Genomic DNA, 21,119 nt, shown 5'->3' on the forward strand with positions numbered 1-21,119 from the left:
ACTGCCGATGATGGCTATGAATAAGGTGTTTTACCGAAACACGTAAGTTGCTGTAACTTGCACACTGTACCCTTTATGAATAAAGTACTTTTATCGGGAGAACGAGTTTCCGGCTTTTCATCTTATACTCCTATTCTGCCGATTTTAGGGTGACAACAGTTGTGATGCTGCATTTTCACCCTGCCATATGGGCTTCTGATGGAAATTACAAGAAGCATTTCAACACACATTATGCAGGCACAGACCACTGTTGTCACCATACGGAGAGCCACCTTGTGAAATGCAGTCATCACTGAAGTACATGCATACAGAATAAAATTGCTGCTAAGAGGTTGCAGGAGATCAGCATCACTGAGATGCCAAAGGATTTCAAAAGGTTTTTTTAATGTTAATTATTTAGGTTACATTTTTCTTTAGCAAACTAATCATTTAGGCATAATGTCATCGACTTTAAAGGGATGTTCTAATTTTTCAATGTAAAAGTGAGCAGCCTGATGTAACTAATCCTACCAGTATATGCTGATACTGTAATGTATGCCCAGACATATATTCTCATTACATCACTGACTCTTCTTTAATATTTGCAGTGCTACAAAATGGTTGTTCTTTACGGATCCTTCTCACATTGTTGAAACCAATGCTCTCCCTGTGTGTCTGATATCCTAATTCACAATTGTTAAGGGTTATGTGGGTTCCATTGCTGAGCTCCTCTGCCTAAACATGCTGGTTTCTGGCTGTCACACTGATGCTTTGGCTTCAGTCACCAACCAGGAACCAATACTGTATAGGTATCAGGATCTCCGACTTTTCTCCAAATTGTAATTTGCTGCATTCTTGTTCCAGGTCAGTGATTAAGAAACTAGCATTGTGAAAGTGGTCACCAATGTCAGTCCCCATAATATTGTCATGGAATGTGTACTTTAAGTAGCAAACAATAGTACTAAGCCACTAAGTGCTCCATCTAATGACTAATCTACAAGTTGTATGCCCAGACATATTTTCTCATTACATTACTGACTCTTTAATATTTGCAGTGCTACAAAATGGTAGTTCTTTACGGATCCTTCTCACATTGTTGAAAACAATGCTCTCCCTGTGTGTCTGATATCTAAATTCACAATTGTTAAGGGTTATGTGGGTTGCCATTGCTGAGCTCCCATGTGTTTGTTATTTTATTATATATAATAAAATACCAAACATATGACAGAGCAAAGCATGTAATATTGCAATGTCTTAGGGAATGTGACTCCCAAAGTATACACTGCAAGAAAAAAAAAATCATATGCCCACCAAACACATACTGTGCAATCTCTTTATGGGTAAATGACTGGAAAGAGATGCCCGTAGCGAGGAGAAAGAAAAAAGAAAATAGCGCAGGGCAGACATGACTAGGTTAATAAGGGGTAGGAAAGACAGGAAAGGGTTAAGAGAAAAAAAGGTGGGAGTTAGAAAATGGCCAGGTTAACTGATTGGTGATGAGTGTGCAGGGTGGGGTCTTCAACACCTTTTGGTGTGGTTGTGGGGGTCGTCCAATTCAGTCCAGGAGTTGGCAGCAGTGGAGCGAGCTCCCCTCCCTTGGGGTTTGTTTGGGTGTTTTTCGATTCTAGGTTTGTTCTGGTTCCGGGGGTGGTTGTTGGTCTTCGGAGCCGGCACATACTTTTAAGCTAAAGCTAATGGTTGGGACCCATCTGTGGTATGGTGTGCCTGGGTGCATCCGGTTAACCGAGGTTTAACTGGAAGGTGGGTTCTGCACTGCGGATGGTATGTTTTGTCTCGGAGCCAGTACGTTGCGGCTGGAGGCCTAGTTATATTATAGATTCCACAGGGAGATATCGGTTTTGTTTGGTTCCTTCAAAGACCAACAACTTCTTCTATATGTTTCTGTTTTAAGGAATGTTTTTTGTGTATTAAAATTGAATTGTTAACAAAAGGCCATGTTGGCCATTTTATTTCAATGGTGCTTTGGTTTTACTTTATTGGTATGTTAAGGGGGTATGTGAGAGAGAGAGAGAGAGAGAGAGAGATGGTGGTATAGGGGGTCTTAACTAGCATATCTCTTATACACTAGTCATGACATTGCAAAGTAAAGAAAATGAATAAAGTCTTACTCAGATCAGGGTATGCGGTGTTATTACATTGACACTCTCCTGATGGCGAGCATTCTTCATCTGTGGCACATCCTAACACACAGATAGGAGTAGCTGCAGAAGACACAGCAGAAAAATATCTGTTTAAAATGACATCCTACAATGATCAGACTCAGAAAGTACACTTTAAACTGATATGAAAATACTTACATGTGCAACAGGATAGATTAGTGCTGTAGTATAGGCCCTCTGGACAGCAGAGGAGAGGATTAGGGCATTCTGTATTTACATTTGGAACACAGAGCGTATTATCAGTACATGCACATTCATTATCAAGATAACAGATCCCAAGACATGAGTCACAAAAAGTCATATTCTCGTATTTGGCTGAGAAGAGAACAAAAAGATGTTAGAAACCAGGAGCTTTTGTAATTAGCCAATTTTAAGATCAAATCACATGGCACAAAAACATCTGCAATATCACTACAACCAGCAACAGTATTTATAAAACTGCCCATAAAGTTTTACAAACAGTAGAAAAAACTTTTGTTCAACAATCATATTAATTTATTTGGTGACTGCAATGACTTTATAATGTAAAATGTCCCTTTACCACGAGAACGCTCCCAACTGAGAACTAGGAATGTGCAATTGTGTGTGTTCCTGGCTGTCAGACCCGCTGTCAATAAGAAAAATGAGTCCTAGAGTTATTGTCCAGGAAACTGACCACACCAATGCTGCCAGACTTGGTCTGGGTGTCAAAAAGTAATCACATACTATACACACACACACTATATTCCATCACTTTTAGGCACCCAAAACTTTGTTGTGGAGATCAGAGAGCTGAGAATGAACCTTAAAGCTGAACTTGACTTAAAAAGAGAAGGTCCACTTTATGTCCTCCCACCTCTTCCAGGGTTTTTGGGGGTTTTTTTGGGAGCGGTGCCAAGTTTTGTCAGGTACCTGCTCTTACTTCTGCTGGAATTGCCTAGAGAATCCCAACAGAAGTTCACCTCCCCCACACCATCCGCAACCTCCTGGGACACATCACAGATCCAAGGAGGCTGTGGGACCATTCACAAAGCACAGCACGATTTGCACACGCACAGTGGGGAGCTGGCTGTGAAGCCGCAGGGATTTACAGCTGGCTTCCCACAGTAAACAAGCCGGCATTGAGGACCATCAAAGAACCAGCCCAGGTGAGGATGATGCTGGATCCCTGGACAGGTAAGTGTCCTTTTATGAAAAGTCAGCAACTACACAATTTGTAGCTGCTGACTTTTCATTTTTTTCAGACTAGAGAACCTCTTTAAATTTATAACACTGTCTATTTCACATAGACAACTTTTTTTTTTTAAAGTTTGGATGTACATACACTTTCATTTCACTGATATCCCCTTTCACATATCCCTAACACTTGGATTCACACTTAACATGACCCTCACCCTCAACTTAATACATAACCTATCCCCCAAAATGAACTGACAGAAGTTTTACTTCTTTCTTTAAAAAATGGGCTGCCAGAAAGGCAGAGCCAACTTTATTACAGGCATCTAATTCTTTACTCGGGATCATGTTCTGACAGCATCACTTTAAGCCCCTGGCCACTGATCCTAATCCTATTTTGGCTTTACCCGTTCCCGCCATCTCAGATGAGTGGTAACATGTGAACAGCAGAGGCACCAGCCATTGATTTGTACAGTCAGAATCTGACAGCTGCAGCTGTTCGCATCCAGTGTGTGCAGGCAGTGTTTACAACCACTGGAAAATCTACTGATTCTTGTTGGCGGCTGACCCTGACCACTGCTCTTCAGCTGTCTGAATGTACTCTTATAGACAGTCCACTTGTGACATGCAGGATTGGTGCATATGTTAAAGAAATGATACACTGTATCCCTTTGGGTGAAAAGAAGCAAAAGAGATTTATGTGTACATATTTGTAATGCAAAGGAGACGTTGTGTCAAATGTTTTAAAAGCTGGCCATGCATTTTTGTTTTCGGTCAGCTAATGGACTGAATGAAAAAAAAATCTAACATATTCCTCCATTTACACAAATGGATGGACGGAGCAATTCTCCCTGCTGGGACATTGTGTTCTGACACCATCACTTTAAGCCCATGGACACTGATCCTACTACTATTTGTGCTTTAACCCCTTCCCGCCCCCTCAAATGAGAGGTAACATATGAACAGCAGAGGCACCAGCCATTGATTTGTACAGAGTCAAAATCTGACAGCTTCTGCTGTTCGCATCCAGTGTGTGCAGGCAGTGTTTACAACCACTGAAAATCTACTGATTCATGCTGGCCGCTGACCCTGACCACTGCTCTTCAGCTGTCTGAATGCACTCTTATAGACAGTGCACTTGTGACAGGATTGGTGCATATGTTAAAGAGATTACACACTGTATCCCTTTGGGTGAAAAGAAGCAAAATAGATTTATGTGTGCATATCTGTAATGCAAGGGAAACGTGTCAAATGTTTTAAAAGCTGGCCTTAAATTTTTTTTTTTTTTCGGTCAGCTAATGGACTGAATGTAAAAAAAAACCCTAACATATTCCTCCATGTACACAAATGGATGGACGGAGCAATCCTCTTTGCTGTGCCATTGTGTTGTGACAGCAGCACCCACCACTGTCAGAATACACAGACCTGCAGCTGATTGGCTGTAACTGCTGATCAATAAAATGTTTTACATGTCCCTTGGAATTTTGTTGAGTAGAGACAGCCACACACTGATCAATACTTGGCCAGTTATGCTGAACAGGCCAAATTTTGAACAGTGTAGGGCACAGTTAAGTGCTCGGTCACACAGGTGCAAATGGAAATCACACCTGAAATTGCATCTGATGAATGTGAATGTCAGTGTCTTAACATGTGCGATTTGCTGCAGCTCGATTTCTAAAGTAGTTCTTACATAACTTTTTCTGCAGTTTTGTTGTGATTTCACATACATAGAATATAATGGAAATCGCATTGCAAATTGCAAGAAATCGTTGAAAATCTTCACAAGTAGCAATAAAGTCTTCAAAAATTGCACCCGAAATCATGCTGAAATTACACACAAATCGCACGATTTTAAATCGCAGCGGTGTGACCGGTGACTTAGGCTTTAGCATTGATTTATGTTGTTCCCTTTCTGGGTTATGAAACTGCTTGATTTGGTTGTGTAAGGCCTGTTTCACACCTATGCAGTTTGCTTTTGATCCGTTTCTGCAGTACTTTTTGGGGAGTGTTTTGCGTTTTTGTTTGGATGTGTTTTTCATGCATTTTAATGCTTTTTTTTGTCCATTTGTTGTTGGGCAGACTAAAGAACACAAAATGCATCAAAAATGCACTATATACTTTTCTGCAGTGTCTCCATTGAAGTCTATTGAACCTGACCCTTTCCAAAACGCAGTAGCTGAAAAATGCATAGAAGTGAACGAGTTCCATAAGAAACCATGTTAAATGGACTGTAGTGTGTTCCTGCAAAAAGCACCAAAAAAAGCATAGGTGTGAGCCAGGCCTTAGACCTTCAGGATCGCTAATCATTGGAACTGAAATTGGAATTGTGATAAACAATGAATGCTGATGTGAAAATACTGTTTTTTTCCTATGTATATTTGAAACATCTGGAGAGAAGGTGTAGCAATCTAGTGATCTCCAGAGTGGAGGAGGTGTGCTTTTTCAGCAGAAATATTATTGTGTTTGTGTTGAGTATTTGTACTTTAACCCTTAAGTGACTGAGTTGATGAATAAGTGATGATGCTGATTCTTCACAGTCTGGCTATGAACAGCAGTCAGATTTCATCATCTATAAATCTGTGTAATACTGTATGTAATATTGATTCATTTAATGTTACAGCTTATCATTAGAGATGAGCGAAGAAATGAAAAATTCGATTCGGCTGATTCGGCGAATTCCAGTGTGAAATTCGATTCGATGCGAATTTCTCCGCTACGAAGATGACTTATTTAAAGGGTTTCTAGGCTTCAGAGAGCCTTTAAATTAGTGCAGAACACTGTACCTTTAATTTAAATGCCCTTGGAGATGAGGAAGGAGAAGGAGAAGGAGAAGGATGAGAAGAAGGAGAAGGAGAAGGATGAGAAGAAGGAGAAGGATGAGAAGAAGAAGGATGAGAAGAAGGAGAAGAAGGAGAAGGATGAGAAGAAGGAGAAGGATGAGAAGAAGGAGAAGGATGAGAAGAAGGAGAAGGAGAAGGATGAGAAGAAGGAGAAGGAGAAGGATGAGAAGAAGGAGAAGGATGAGAAGAAGGAGAAGGATGAGAAGAAGGAGAAGGATGATAAGAAGGAGAAGGAAAAGAAGAAGGAGAAGGAGAAGGATGAGAAGAAGGAGAAGGATGAGAAGAAGGAGAAGGATGAGAAGAAGGAGAAGGAGAAGGATGAGAAGAAGGAGAAGGATGAGAAGAAGAAGGATGAGAAGAAGAAGGATGAGAAAAAGGAGAAGGAGAAGGATGAGAAGAAGAAGGATGAGAAGAAGGAGAAGGATGAGAAGAAGGAGAAGGATGAGAAGAAGGAGAAGGATGAGAAGAAGGAGAAGGATGAGAAGAAGAAGGATGAGAAGAAGGAGAAGGAGAAGGATGAGAAGAAGAAGAATGAGAAGAAGGAGAAGGAGAAGGATGAGAAGAAGGAGAAGGATGAGAAGAAGGAGAAGAATGAGAAGAAGGAGAAGGATGAGAAGAAGGAGAAGGATGAGAAGAAGGAGAAGGATGAGAAGAAGAAGGATGAGAAGAAGGAGAAGGATGAGAAGAAGAAGGATGAGAAGAAGGAGAAGGAGAAGGATGAGAAGAAGGAGAAGGATGAGAAGAAGGAGAAGGATGAGAAGAAGGAGAAGGAGAAGGATGAGAAGAAGGAGAAGGATGAGAAGAAGGAGAAGGATGAGAAGAAGGAGAAGGAGAAGGATGAGAAGAAGGAGAAGGATGAGAAGAAGGAGAAGGATGAGAAGAAGGAGAAGGAGAAGGATGAGAAGAAAAAGGATGAGAAGAAGGAGAAGGAGAAGGATGAGAAGAAGGAGAAGGATGAGAAGGAGAAGGAGAAGGATGAGAAGAAGGAGAAGGATGAGAAGAAGGAGAAGGATGAGAAGAAGGAGAAGGATGAGAAGAAGGAGAAGGAGAAGCAGAAGAAGAAGGATGAGAAGAAGGAGAAGGAGAAGGATGAGAAGAAGGAGAAGGAGAAGGATGAGAAGAAGGAGAAGGATGAGAAGAAGGATGAGCAGAAGGAGAAGGATGAGAAGAAGGAGAAGGATGAGAAGAAGGAGAAGGATGAGAAGAAGGATGAGAAGAAGGATGAGAAGAAGGAGAAGGATGAGAAGAAGGACAGTTCTGTGACAGTTTCTGTCTATTTCTGACAGTTCTGGGACATTCACTCCATACAGCGGTTTCAACCGCTGTATGGAGGGAATGTCATAGAACTGTCAGAAATAGACTATTAATGACAGTTCAGGGACTGTCCTTCCATGCAGCGGTTGAAACATTGTATGTATTTGTTTCCATAAATGGATCCATTTATGGAAACAAATACATACAATGTTTCAACCGCTGCATGGAAGGACAGTCCCAGAACTGTCATTAATAGTCTATTTCTGACAGTTCCATGACATTCCCTCCATACAGCGGTTAAAACAGCTGTATGGAGTGAATGTCCCAGAACTGTCATAAATAGTCTATTTCTGATAGATCTGGGACATTCACTCCATACAGCTGTTTTAACCGCTGTATGGAGGGAATGTCATGGAACTGTCAGAAATAGACTATTAATGACAGTTCTGGGACTGTCCTTCCATACAGCGGTTGAAACATTGTATGTATTTGTTTCCATAAATGGATCCATTTATGGAAACAAATACATACAATGTTTCAACCGCTGTATGGAAGGACAGTCCCTGAACTGTCATTAATAGTCTATTTCTGACAGTTCCATGACATTCCCTCCATACAGCGGTTAAAACAGCTGTATGGAGTGAATGTCCCACAACTGTCATAAATAGTCTATTTCTGATAGATCTGGGACATTCACTCCATACAGCTGTTTTAACCGCTGTATGGAGGGAATGTCATGGAACTGTCAGAAATAGACTATTAATGACAGTTCTGGGACTGTCCTTCCATACAGCGGTTGAAACATTGTATGTATTTGTTTCCATAAATGGATCCATTTATGGAAACAAATACATACAATGTTTCAACCGCTGTATGGAAGGACAGTCCCTGAACTGTCATTAATAGTCTATTTCTGACAGTTCCATGACATTCCCTCCATACAGCGGTTAAAACAGCTGTATGGAGTGAATGTCCCACAACTGTCATAAATAGACTATTTATGACAGTTCTGGGACATTCACTCCATACAGCTGTTTTAACCGCTGTATGGAGGGAATGTCATGGAACTGTCAGAAATAGACTATTAATGACAGTTCTGGGACTGTCCTTCCATACAGCGGTTGAAACATTGTATGTATTTGTTTCCATAAATGGATCCATTTATGGAAACAAATACATACAATGTTTCAACCGCTGTATGGAAGGACAGTCCCTGAACTGTCATTAATAGTCTATTTCTGACAGTTCCATGACATTCCCTCCATACAGCGGTTAAAACAGCTGTATGGAGTGAATGTCCCAGAACTGTCATAAATAGTCTATTTCTGATAGATCTGGGACATTCACTCCATACAGCTGTTTTAACCGCTGTATGGAGGGAATGTCATGGAACTGTCAGAAATAGACTATTAATGACAGTTCTGGGACTGTCCTTCCATACAGCGGTTGAAACATTGTATGTATTTGTTTCCATAAATGGATCCATTTATGGAAACAAATACATACAATGTTTCAACCGCTGCATTGAAGGACAGTCCCAGAACTGTCATTAATAGTCTATTTCTGACAGTTCCATGACATTCCCTCCATACAGCGGTTAAAACAGCTGTATGCAGTGAATGTCCCAGAACTGTCATAAATAGTCTATTTCTGACAGTTCTGGGACATTCACTCCATACAGCGGTTTCCGGCAAAAAGTGTATGTGCAGAGTTCCTCTATTCTGCAGATACACTTAGAGGAGCTCTGCAGATACACTTAGAGGAGCTCTGCACATACACTTTTTTCCGGTTTGGAATTATTCTTATTTTCATCCTACTTCTTCTTCTTCTTCTTCATCCTCATCCTCTTCTTCTTCTGAGGATGAGGATGAGGATGAAGAAGAAGAAGAAGAAGAAGAAGAAGAAGAAGTAGGATGAAAATAAGATTAATTCCAAGCCGGCAAAAAGTGTATGTGCAGAGCTCCTCTAAGTGTATCTGCAGAATAGAGGAACTCTGCACATACACTTTTTGCCGGCTTGGAATTATTCTTCTTTTCATCCTACTTCTTCTTCTTCTTCTTCATCCTCATCCTCAGAAGAAGAGGATGAGGATGAGGAGGAAGAAGAGGATGAGGAGGAAGAAGAGGATGAGGAGGAAGAAGAGGAAGAAGAGGAAGAAGAGGAAGAAGAGGAAGAAGAGGAAGAAGAGGAAGAAGAAGAAGAATTCCATGCCGGAAAAAAGTGTATGTGCAGAGTTCCTCTATTTCTGACAGTTCTCTCACAGCTTCTTCACATGTACAGCGGTTGAAACATCTGTATCCTAAATGGAAACTAATAGATACAAATTGTATCTATTAGTTTCCATTTAGGATACAGATGTTTCAACCGCTGTACATGTGAACAAGCTGTGAGAGAACTGTCAGAAATAGAGGAACTCTGCACATACACTTTTTGCCGGCTTGGAATTATTCTTCTTTTCATCCTACTTCTTCTTCTTCTTCTTCTTCTTCTTCTTCTTCCTCATCCTCATCCTCATCCTCTTCTTCTGAGGATGAGGATGAAGAAGAAGAAGAAGTAGGATGAAAAGAAGAATAATTCCAAGCCGGCAAAAAGTGTATGTGCAGAGTTCCTCTATTTCTGACAGTTCTCTCACAACTTCTTCACATGTACAGTGGTTGAAACATCTGTATCCTAAATGTAAACTAATAGATACAATGTTTCAACCGCTAAACATGTGTTCCTTCTGTCAGAGAACTGTCAGAAATAGCGGAGCTCACTGCAGGGACACTTTTGCCGGCTGATCGGGAAATGTTCGATTCGCGCACCCGAAGTAGGCAAAATTTCGGTTTCGACACGAATCGAATATTTCCTGAAATTCGACTCGAATTCCGGTTCGCCTAGTTCGATTCGCTCATCTCTACTTATCATGCAGTTCTCCTGTCTTTGTAAAACATGTAGTACACTTACGGTCTGCAGGATCTATGCACTGAGCACCTAGAAAAGGGAATAAAAGGAGGAAGAGTCAAAGGCTGTTTTGTAAAGTGATGTATACAATAAACTATACATATATAAGTACATATATACACTGACACACACACACTTTGTATATTTGTGGCTGTATATGCAAATAACATAAAGAAACAACTGGCATTGTTTTTTTTCTCATGTTATCTTGTATTTATGTCAAAACTATAGTCAGTCGCAGTTTATTTAAAATTGGAATGTGATCTGTGTACAATCTGCCTTTCAGGCCTTTTGTGTGCACAAAATATCTCCCACACTTTCTTCCATACTCTAAAGCCGACCTGCAGGCTAAACAAAAAACATCTAACAGATCTCTCCATCCACACATGAATGAAACTCCTGCTGCCGATATAGTAGCTATAGTAGCTGTCAAAATATCTGGGCAGCAGAAGAATTTGGGTGGATGCAGTTGCTCTGCCCAGCTTCTTCAATTTTTCAATCAATGGATGTCAGACAGGAGGTGGCTCAAAGGGCCATCCACTGATTGAATTTTGATGCTTCATCAGGAACCAGCTGAAATCAGTGTATGGTCAGCTTAAAGTGGAAGCTCAGTCACACACTAGCTATACTTAAATCTACTCCCACTCTCATTCTAAGCCTATTCTATGTACCCTGTAAAGGATAGATCTGTATACTACTTATGCTGAAGTTACTCCGGGCCCATCACATGATCGAGTCTCAGTGTCGAGTCTCAGTGTCTCAGTGTCGACCTCAGTGAAGAAGAGAGATTGCACACAACAGCTGCAGAGCCTGGGCGTTAATGTCACCCATAGGTTTACTATGAGGCATTTGTTGTCAGTTGGCCCTCCTCTACACTGAAACCAGCACTAGGGCCCGATCATGTGACTGGACCGGAGTGCCCTCAGAATAGGTAAGTGCCTGCCTGGAGTTTGCATGTTCTCCTCATGCCTGCGTGGGTTTCCTCTGTGTATTCTAGTTTCCTCTCACACTCCAAAAACATGCTGGTAGGTTAATTGGCTCCTGTCTAAAATTGCCCTTAGTATGTATATGAATGTGAGTTAGGGACCTTAGATTGTAAGCTCCTTGAGGTCAGGGACCAATGTGAATGTATAATAGATATGTAAAGTGCTGTGTAAATTGATGGTGTATAAGTACCTGTAATAAATAAATAAATGCACATCTTTCCTTTGAATATATTAAGCTTACAATAGGGGTGGGAGCAGATTTAAGTGTAGTTATTTTTTGCCTGAACATTAAGCGTTTCCTGATAAGTTAAGTAATAGAGCTCAAAAATGCCTAAAGTATTCAGTGCTGGCCTTATTCTGAAAGGTAAAAGTTAACAGAATAATAAGAAAACCTTAATAAACCTGAAAGATCCAGACTAGTGCTTGCCCACTAGAGGACTAACCCCCCCACCCCATCAAAATTAGTTCTTTTGTGGCCATTTATAGAGAATGTCTGCTTAGAGAAGTGATGTTCATTTAGCTTAGTGAATAAAGCAAACTGAATACCCAATCATGTGTAAAGGAAGGAAAATACCAGGTTTTCCTTACACAGAGTAGGATGGTTGGGGTGAATGCGGTTTCCATTTATTCGCTATGATAAGGGAACATTTACTTTGCCAGGTGCTCTTTTAGTAAAACATCCCATCTGCTGGAATTTCGAACATAAAGGAACTGAGGAAATGTTGGCAATACAAATAATGAGTAAGAGTATCGCTGGTCATTTGCATCACTACATAACCATTACATTACAGTCTGTAGGCACACAACCTTACGTGTCCAAAGCAACATCCCTCTGCTAATATCACCTCTTTTACACACAATATTTTCTAGCAAATGACTGATCCCTGTCTTAGAATATTGTGACAATGTGTAATAGTATAAATCCATGTAAAATTACCTTTAGGTAGAGGATCCATTTTCCTCTGATAATGGAAACATTCTGCTTGATAATTATACAGGGAAAGGCCCCTCTTTACTTTGCCACCTATAGCACAGGCCTAGTGTGCCCATTGCATCCACCGCTTGCACCCAATTTACATAAAGAAGAGACCCGCTGCTGTAACTACTGAATTGGATCATGGGAACAAAAGAGTGCCAATTAGTTCTAGATTCTATAGCTGTAGTGGTGCTTTAATAGGGTGAAATTCAATACATTCTGCACAGTTTCAGCAAAGCTGGAAATACACAAGTTTATATTAAATATTAAAATGATTCTGTATGGGTGAGGGATATACTGAAACTAAATTATCTGTACAGATACGGAAAGTCAAGCTGTAATATTCAAAAATACAGTACTAGTGTAGAAATTGTTTAGTATTGACTTATTAATTGTAATTTGCAGCAACTTACCTGCATACTCGATAAGAACAGCCAACGCAATGATAAAGTATATCTTCATTTGTGCAAGTATCGGGTGTGCTCCTGAATATGAGATGAATACCTTATCAGACCAAAACCCAAAAATGCAGAAATCTTCACTTACAGCTGGTTTTATAGATGAGGGGTGGGAGCAAATGGCAAAGTAGGCCAAATGATCAGCGACTGCAAACAGTAATATGATGCAAAAACTCCAGGGCTATTCTAATTGGCCAGGACTGACTTACATTTTTAACTTGTTTGGTACCCAGTTCATGTCAGTCAAGTGTAAATTTCGCAACAGTCTTCAGTTCATGGGAATGTACAAGGCATACAAATTTTAACATAGGAATGTTACTGATCTAGTGTCACTGTTCACAGGTCAGAGAGAACTACCTTACCCCCAGGTCACACTGCTAGCATAACCCACACGTTTTACAACATTGTGCATCTCTGGCAATTTTCTGGAAAAGTCTTATAAACAAATACCTGTATTTTACATTTTTAAATCATATTTAGGTGCATATAACACTAGAAGGCCTTTTTTAAAGTGGTGGTAAAGGCTCAAGGTTTTGCATGAAGAATGCATGATGGTAAAAAACCTTCTATATGCAGCAATGCCCCCAGCCCCCTCAATACTTACGTGAGCCCCATTGAGATCCAGGAATGTGCACAACAACCTTGGCTGTCCCAAATCTCTGCCTCCTCATTGGCTGAAAAAGTGAGCAGGAACCATTGGCTACCGCTGCTGTCAATCACAGCTGGTCAGCCAATGCGGAGAGAGAGGGCCAAGCCACGTCTCTGTTTTTCTAAGAACATATTCAGCAAGTACAGCAGATACCTGTTGATCTCGTGGTGTGTAACTTTCTGTTATCTGAAAGGACAGCACAAACATCTTTATATTTCTTGTGTAAACTACTAGTCTCATCAATCCCCTATGTACTGGAACTGAACAAAGGTGGATGTTTGAAGTCCAGCCTGTGTGACAACCACCACCAGAGATACTGTGGAGAAACTATTTTAACCACAAATGGACAGGAAACATTTTATCTGCAGAATTGCCAGGTGAAACAAGTCTAAAAAAAAGAAACTAATACAGCCACCTCATCTGAGGATTGGTATGTTGCAACACATAAACTATATTGCCAATAGTATTGGGACGCCTGCCTTTACACGCACATGAATTATAATGGAATCCTAGTTTTAGTCCGTAGAGTTAAATATTGAGTTGGCCCATCCTTTGCAGCTATAACAGCTTCAACTCTTCTAGGAAGGCTGTCCACAAGGTTTAGGAGTGTGTCTATGGGAATGTTTGGCCATTCTTCCAGAAGCTCATTTGTGAGGTCAGGCACTGATGTTGGATGAGAAGGCCTGGCTCGCAGTCTCTGCTCTAATTCATCCCAAAGGTGTTCTATTGGGTTGCTGTCAAGCCAATCAAGTTCCTCCACCCCAAAGTCACTCATCCATGTCTTTATGGACCTTGCTTTGTGCACTGGTGAGCAGTCATATTGGAACAGGAAGGGTCCATCCCCAAACTGTTACCACAAAGTTGGGAGCATGAAATTGTCCAAAATGCCTTCGTATGCTGGTGCCTTAAGTGTTCCCTTCACTGAAACTAAGGGGCCAAGCCCAATCCCTGAAAAACAACCCCACACCATAATCCTCCCTCCACCACACTTTACTCTTGGCACAATGTAGTCATGCAAGTACTGTTCTCCTGGCAACCGCCAAACCCAGACATCTCAATCGGATTGTTGTGAAAATCCATATGGAATTTCCTTTACCCATGAAATAGATGGGAATTATATAGTCTTTCTAGACCTGGAATTGAGGTCCAATACTGAGGGCATTATTTGCTCAAAAACTCATTTCAAACCCACAGCTGGGAATTCCTATCTACATGTGAACAGTAATCATCATCCCCAGTGGACAAAAAGCGTTCCCTACAGGTAATTTTGCATATTAAAATGCACATGCACTCTTAAACAAGACTATATTGAACAGAGTTCTATTCTCAAGAATAAGTTTAACCACTTGCCCTCCTGAGGATTTACCCTCCTTCCAGATCAGGTAATTTTTTTCTGTTCGGCACTGCACTATTTCAAGTGGTAACTGCTCAGTTGTGCAGTGCTGTAGCCAAACTAAATTTATGTCCTTTTTTCGCACAAATAGAGCTTTCTTTTGATGGTATTTGATCACCTCTCCGGGTTTTATTTTTTGCGCTATACACAAAAAATATAATATAAATATAAAATATATCCAATAAACTCAGTTAGTCATACATTTAGGCTAAAATGTATTCTGCTAAATGTATTTGGTAAAAAAAATCACAATACATATATATTAATTGGTTTATGTGAAAGTTATAGCATCTACAAACTATGGTATATACGTATATATATATGAAATTTACGTAGCTTTTACTTTCTGACTGCCTATCACATTTCTTGAGGTGCTACAATGCCAGGGCAGTACAACCCTCCCGCCAAATGACCCCTTTTTGGAAAATAGACACCCCAAGTATTTTGCAGAGAGACTCCATGTTGACTCCATGGAACATTTTATTTTTTGCCTCACATTTTTTGAATATGGCAATTTTAATTTTGTTTTACACAAAGTTGTCACTTTAATGATATATTGCTCATGCATGCCATAGGTATATGTGGAATAACACACCAAAACACATTCTTCTACTTCTCCAGAGTATGGGGATACCACATGTGAGAGACTTTTTGGCAGCCTAGCTACATACAAACGCCCAAAATCCAATGACCACCTCCAGGCTTTACAAGGGCATATTTCCTCATATAATTTCCCCACTACCTATCACAGTTTCGGAGGCTCCAAAATGACATGATAGTACAAACACTCCCCCCCCTCAAATGACCCCTTTTTAGAAAGTAGACACTCCAAGGAATTTGATAAGAGGCATGTTGAGTATTTTACAGGTATTATTTTTGTTACAGGGTTTTGAAAAAGAAAAGAAAAAATAATTATTTTTTTGTTTTCTTTCTTCATTTTCCAAAAACATGTGGCAAGAAATTACTGTATAGCTACAAAATACTCACCATGCCTCTTAGCAAATACCTTGGAGTGTCTACTTTCCAAAAAGTAAACTTCCTCTGGATCAACTGTGGGTGTAGGATTATAACTTTATTTTTTTTTCTGTGGTTGAACTGGATGGACTTTTGTCTTTTTTCAGCCAGACTAACTATGTAACTTTTTTGGCAGCCTATCCACATACAGGACCCCAAAATCCAATGATCACATTCAGGCTTTAAAGTGTATATTTTCTCATATCACTTCCTCACTAAGCTTATGCCACACATAATCCACTTTTGAAGATCAAGCCTTTTCTGACACTTTTTGTTCACATGAAAAAACTTTTTTTGCTAGAAAATTACTTTGAACCCCAATACATTATATATTTTTTTTAAAGCAGAGGCCCTAGAGAATCAAGCGGTGGGTGTTGAAATTTTTTAGGTCACACAGTATTTTTCAAATACAACCATTTTGGGAAAAATGCACTTTTTAGAATTTTAATGCACAAAAACACAATACAGTTGCAAGAAAAAGTATGTGAACACCTTGGGATTGCGTGAAGTTTTGCATGAATTGAGCATAAAATGTGCTCTGAACGTCATCTAAGTCACAACAATAGATGAACACAGTCTGCTGAACATAATACTACACAAACATTAGATGTTGCCATGGTTTAATTGCAGATAACATGTAAACATTCACAGTGCAGGGAGGAAAAAGTATTTGAGGCCCTAGCTTAATGACTTCTCCCAGAGCTAATTGGAGCCAGGAGTGAGCCAACCTTGACTCCAATCAGTGTGATGATATTGGATGTGTTGCTGACAGCTGTCCTGCCCTTAAAAAACACACACCTGTTTTGGGTTTACTGGTTTCAAGAAGCACTGTCTGATGTGAACCATGCCTCGCACAAAAGAGCTCTCAGAAGACCTACGATCAAGAATTGTTGACTTGCATGAAGCTGGAAAGGGTTACAAAAGTATCTCCAAAAGCCTTGATGTTCATGTGTCCACAGTAAGACAGACTGTCTACAAATGGAGAAAGTTTAGCACTGTTGCTACTCTCCCTAGGCATGGTCGTCCTGTAAAAATGACTGCAAGAGCACAGCGCAGAATGCTGCATGAGGTAAAGAAGAATCCCAGAGTGTCAGCTAAAGACCTTCAGAAATCTCTGGCACATGCTAACATTTTTGTTGACACATCTACAATAAGGAAAACATTAAACAAGAATGGAGTACATGGGAGGACACCACGGAGGAAGCCATTGCTGTCCAAAAAGAATATTGCAGCACGTTTGAAGTTTGCAAAAGAGCACCTGGATGTTCCACAGCACTACTGGCAAAATATACTGTGGACAGATGAAACCAAGATTGAGTTGTTTGGGAAGAACACACAACACTATGTGTGGAGAAAAAAAGGCACAGCACACCAACATCAAAACCTCATCCCCACTGTAAAACATGGCGGAGGGAGCATCATGGTTTGGGGCTGCTTTGCTACCTCAGGGCCTGGATGGATTGTTGTTGTCGGAGATCGTCGCGCCGCTGGTCCCGGCGCAGGCGCAGTACACCTCCCTGTACGCGAGCGCCGGGACTTGGCCGACCGCGGCAATCAGGTTCGCGCATGCGCAGTAGTGACCGCGGGCGCGCGCCTGGCACCAATGACAGCGCAGGGCGGGATATTTAAACGGCCCTGAGCTGTCATTCAGTGCCTTTTGGTCTTTTGTATCCTGTGAACCTGTGAACCTGTCTGAAGTAAGTTGCTGACCCGGATTGTGCCCTGACCTTGCTGTTTTCTCCTGTTTTGACCCTTGCTTGCCTGACCTCTCTCCTGAATGCCCCCTATTGGATCTGACCTGCTGTTGCTGACCTGGCGTGTGACCCGACTATTCTCTGCCCGCTGCTCTGTACCGCACCGTCCCCATAGTTACCGACCCGGCTTGTATGACCCTGCTCCTGCTCAGCCATCCATCCATCCATCCATCCGTCCCTCTCTACGGGGTCTCCAGACCTCCTCATACCTGGCTCTCTCCCGTGGGAGCCCCTGGCGAATACCCCTACCACTGACGGGTGTCCTCAGTAGTCACGACCTGGTCCTAGGGTACTCCAAGTCCATCCCCACCATCAGGGGCCCTGGTGAACAAGTACCCTGGGGCTTAGACTCCGTGCGCTGGGAACATCCGACCAGTGGAGTGCTAGTGGTACCGCCGGGCGGTCCCTTACAGTACCAAAAGGCCATGACTGAGCCTAGAGGAGGGCCCTCCCTGTTAGAGGAAATTTGCAGGCACCTAGCTAATTTGACGCAGGCCGTAACGGTCCTGCAGGACAGATGCATGCAGCTGGAGAATCGCATCCAGACTGGCTCTATTTCTGATCCTGCCCCACAGGCCCCGGTTTCTGCACCCCCGGCCCTGGTAGCTCAGGAGCCAGTCTCAGGGGCTTCCGCCCCGCTCCCTATGGTAGAACCCCGAGTACCCCTACCGGAGCATTTTCACGGGGACCGCACACGCTTCCGGTCATTCCGCGACTCCTGTCTCTTGTTCTTTGAGCTACAACCCCGTACCTTCCTGACCGAAAACGTGAAGGTAGGATTCATTATTTCACTACTACAGGGTGAACCCCAGGATTGGGCCCACCGGCTAAGGGGAAACAATGATCCTCACCTGGGATCGGTCAATAGTTTCTTTGAAGCAATGGCCATCTTGTATGATGACCCACAGCGGGCAGCCTCTGCCGAAGCGACCTTATATGCGCTCCGACAGGGCCGGCGGGCGGCAGAGGAATACGCCTCTGATTTCAGGTGGTGGATGGGGGACACACGCTGGAATGAGTTCGCTCTATTGCACCAGTTCCGTATGGGACTCTCCGATCCCTTGAAAGATGAGCTAGCCCGGGTGGAGGTTCCCGAGTCTCTAGAAGACCTTATTGCCCTGACAATTAAGATTGACCGAAGACTGCGGGAACGCAGGCTTGAGAGGTCCGGCCAGGGTCGCGGAAATACCTGGGGTCCATTCCTAGGCCCCAGCCCACCAACCCGACAAAGCATCCAGAACCCACCACCAGGAGATGTTCCGGAACCTATGCAGCTAGGTCTGGCACGGCCTAAATTATCACCGGAGGAACGCCAGCGCAGACGAGCCCAGAACCTCTGCCTTTACTGCGGTGAAGCTGGTCATATGGTGCGATCCTGCCCTCAAAAAATGAGTAAGTGCACCCGTTTTTCTTCCTTGTCTATTAGCAATACCTGTCCTTCGCAATACTTAGTAGTGCCCCTCTCCTTTCAGCTTCCAGGAAAGATCGTGGAGGTGACAGCCATAGTTGATTCGGGGGCATGCAGCTGTTTCCTGGATCTAGAGTTTGCTCACCAACAGGGTATCCCTCTCCAACACAGACAGAAGGGCTTCAACATCTTTTTGGCTGATGGTTCCCAGATAAAATCGGGGGTAGTTAATCAGGAAACTCCCCCCATTGCCACTATCATTGCCAACCAGCACCAGGAGTTCCTCCGCCTGGACGCTATTGCATCACCTCTTTTCCCAGTCATTCTGGGGCTCCCATGGTTACGGGCCCATAACCCCCAGATTGACTGGGAGACCGGGTCAATCTCGTTCCCTTCCCCATACTGTCGGGAACATTGTCGCACTTCGGGCCCCGCGGGGCCCCGAGTTCTCCTTTGCTCCGAAGGAGACTCCGACTTGAAACAGGTTATTCCCGCAGCCTATCATGGGTTCCTGGATGTGTTCAGTAAGCGGGGAGCCGACACTCTGCCCCCCCACCGCCCGTATGACTGTCCAATCGACCTGTTACCAGGCTCTGAAATCCCTTTTGGGCGTATTTTCCCCCTATCTGAGCTTGAATTGGGGGCCCTGAAGGAATATATCGAGGACAGCCTCCAGAAGGGATTCATCCGCCCCTCCACTTCTCCAGCAGGAGCGGGAATCTTCTTTGTGGAGAAAAAAGACAAAACCCTGAGACCTTGTATTGACTACCGGGAGCTGAACAGGGTCACAATAAAAAATCGTTACCCATTGCCATTGGTACCAGAACTGTTTCAGAGCCTAAAGGCTGCGGCTATTTTCACAAAGCTTGATTTAAGGGGGGCCTATAACCTGGTACGCATAAGAGAGGGGGACGAGTGGAAAACTGCTTTCCGTACCCGGTTTGGCCACTTTGAATACTTGGTCATGCCATTTGGGCTGTGCAATGCACCAGCCACCTTCCAACACTTTGTGAAGACATCTTCAGGGATTTTTTGGATGTCTTCGTTATCGTCTACTTGGACGACATACTAATTTTTTCACCCTCTCTAGAGGATCATAGGATACATGTGGCAAAAGTTTTGGGGCGATTGCGGCAGCATGGGTTATATGCTAAGGCGGAGAAATGTTGCTTTGAGCAAACTAGCATCACGTTTCTAGGCCTGATTATCTCCACTGCGGGGGTCGCGATGGACCCCCAGAAGGTCTCTGCAATTTTAGATTGGCCCGAACCCACGGACAAAAAAGGTGTCCAACGGTTTATAGGGTTCGCGAACTTTTATCGGAAGTTCATCAAAAACTTCTCGGGTCTGGTCTCCCCCATTACCCAACTAACCAAACTTGGAACCCGGTTCAAATGGACACCAGAGGCTCAAAAAGCTTTCGAAGCTCTGAAAAAGCTGTTTACCTCGGCACCCATCCTGGGCCACCCGGACGCGGCCCTGCCCTACATCTTGGAGGTAGATGCATCGGAGAATGCGGTAGGATCCATCCTGTCTCAGCGGAAAGGCACCAAAGAGTTACTCCATCCCGTAGCATTCTTCTCGAGGAAACTCACCCCAGCAGAGAAGAATTACGATATCGGGGATCGAGAGCTGCTGGCTATCAAAGCAGCGCTAGAAGAATGGAGATACCTGCTGGAAGGTGCCTCACACCCTATATTGATTTTCACAGACCACAAGAATCTGGAATATCTGAGGACTGCCAAGCGTCTACGCCCACGGCAGGCAAGATGGGCCCTGTTCTTTTCCAGATTCAATTTTCATATTACTTACAGGCCCGGATCTAAAAATACGAAGCCTGACGCGCTATCTCGTATGTTTGAGGACTCCGAAGAAGAACTGGTACCCGACACTATCTTGTCCTCAGGGAACTTCTTGGCGCTCCAGACGGACCTTCGCTCCAAGTTAATAGAAGCATCTACGGCCACACCAACCCCAGTTGGGGTATCCCTCCAGAACAAAGGGGGACTCCTGTGGAAGGAGGATTCTATCGTGGTACCTGAGGAAGTCCGGACCCTGGTTTTGGGGCATTGCCACGATCACCCGCTGGCGGGTCACTTTGGCCCAGTCAAGACTCTGGAGCTTCTCCGG

General features: G+C 42.9%; 1 protein-coding gene across 1 annotated transcript in view; it reads right to left on the reverse strand.

The window, feature by feature from the left end:
• LOC149439327 (uromodulin-like) overlaps positions 1-12,862 on the reverse strand; it is a 39,567-nt gene extending 26,705 nt beyond the window's left edge. The window contains exons 1-4 of the mRNA XM_089659208.1: positions 12,727-12,862; positions 10,355-10,381; positions 2,298-2,474; positions 2,109-2,201 (exon numbers count right to left, since the gene is read on the reverse strand). Coding sequence (XP_089515334.1) covers positions 2,109-2,201; positions 2,298-2,474; positions 10,355-10,381; positions 12,727-12,775 — 346 coding nt within the window. The 5' untranslated portion in view covers positions 12,776-12,862. The remainder of the gene's footprint in view (positions 1-2,108; positions 2,202-2,297; positions 2,475-10,354; positions 10,382-12,726) is intronic.
• Positions 12,863-21,119: the final 8,257 nt, after the last annotated feature.

Source organism: Staurois parvus, unplaced genomic scaffold (genome assembly GCF_062004578.1).
Source record: "Staurois parvus isolate SC_StPar_1 unplaced genomic scaffold, SC_StPar_1.0 ptg001134l, whole genome shotgun sequence".
Classification (NCBI taxonomy): Eukaryota; Metazoa; Chordata; class Amphibia; order Anura; family Ranidae; genus Staurois; species Staurois parvus.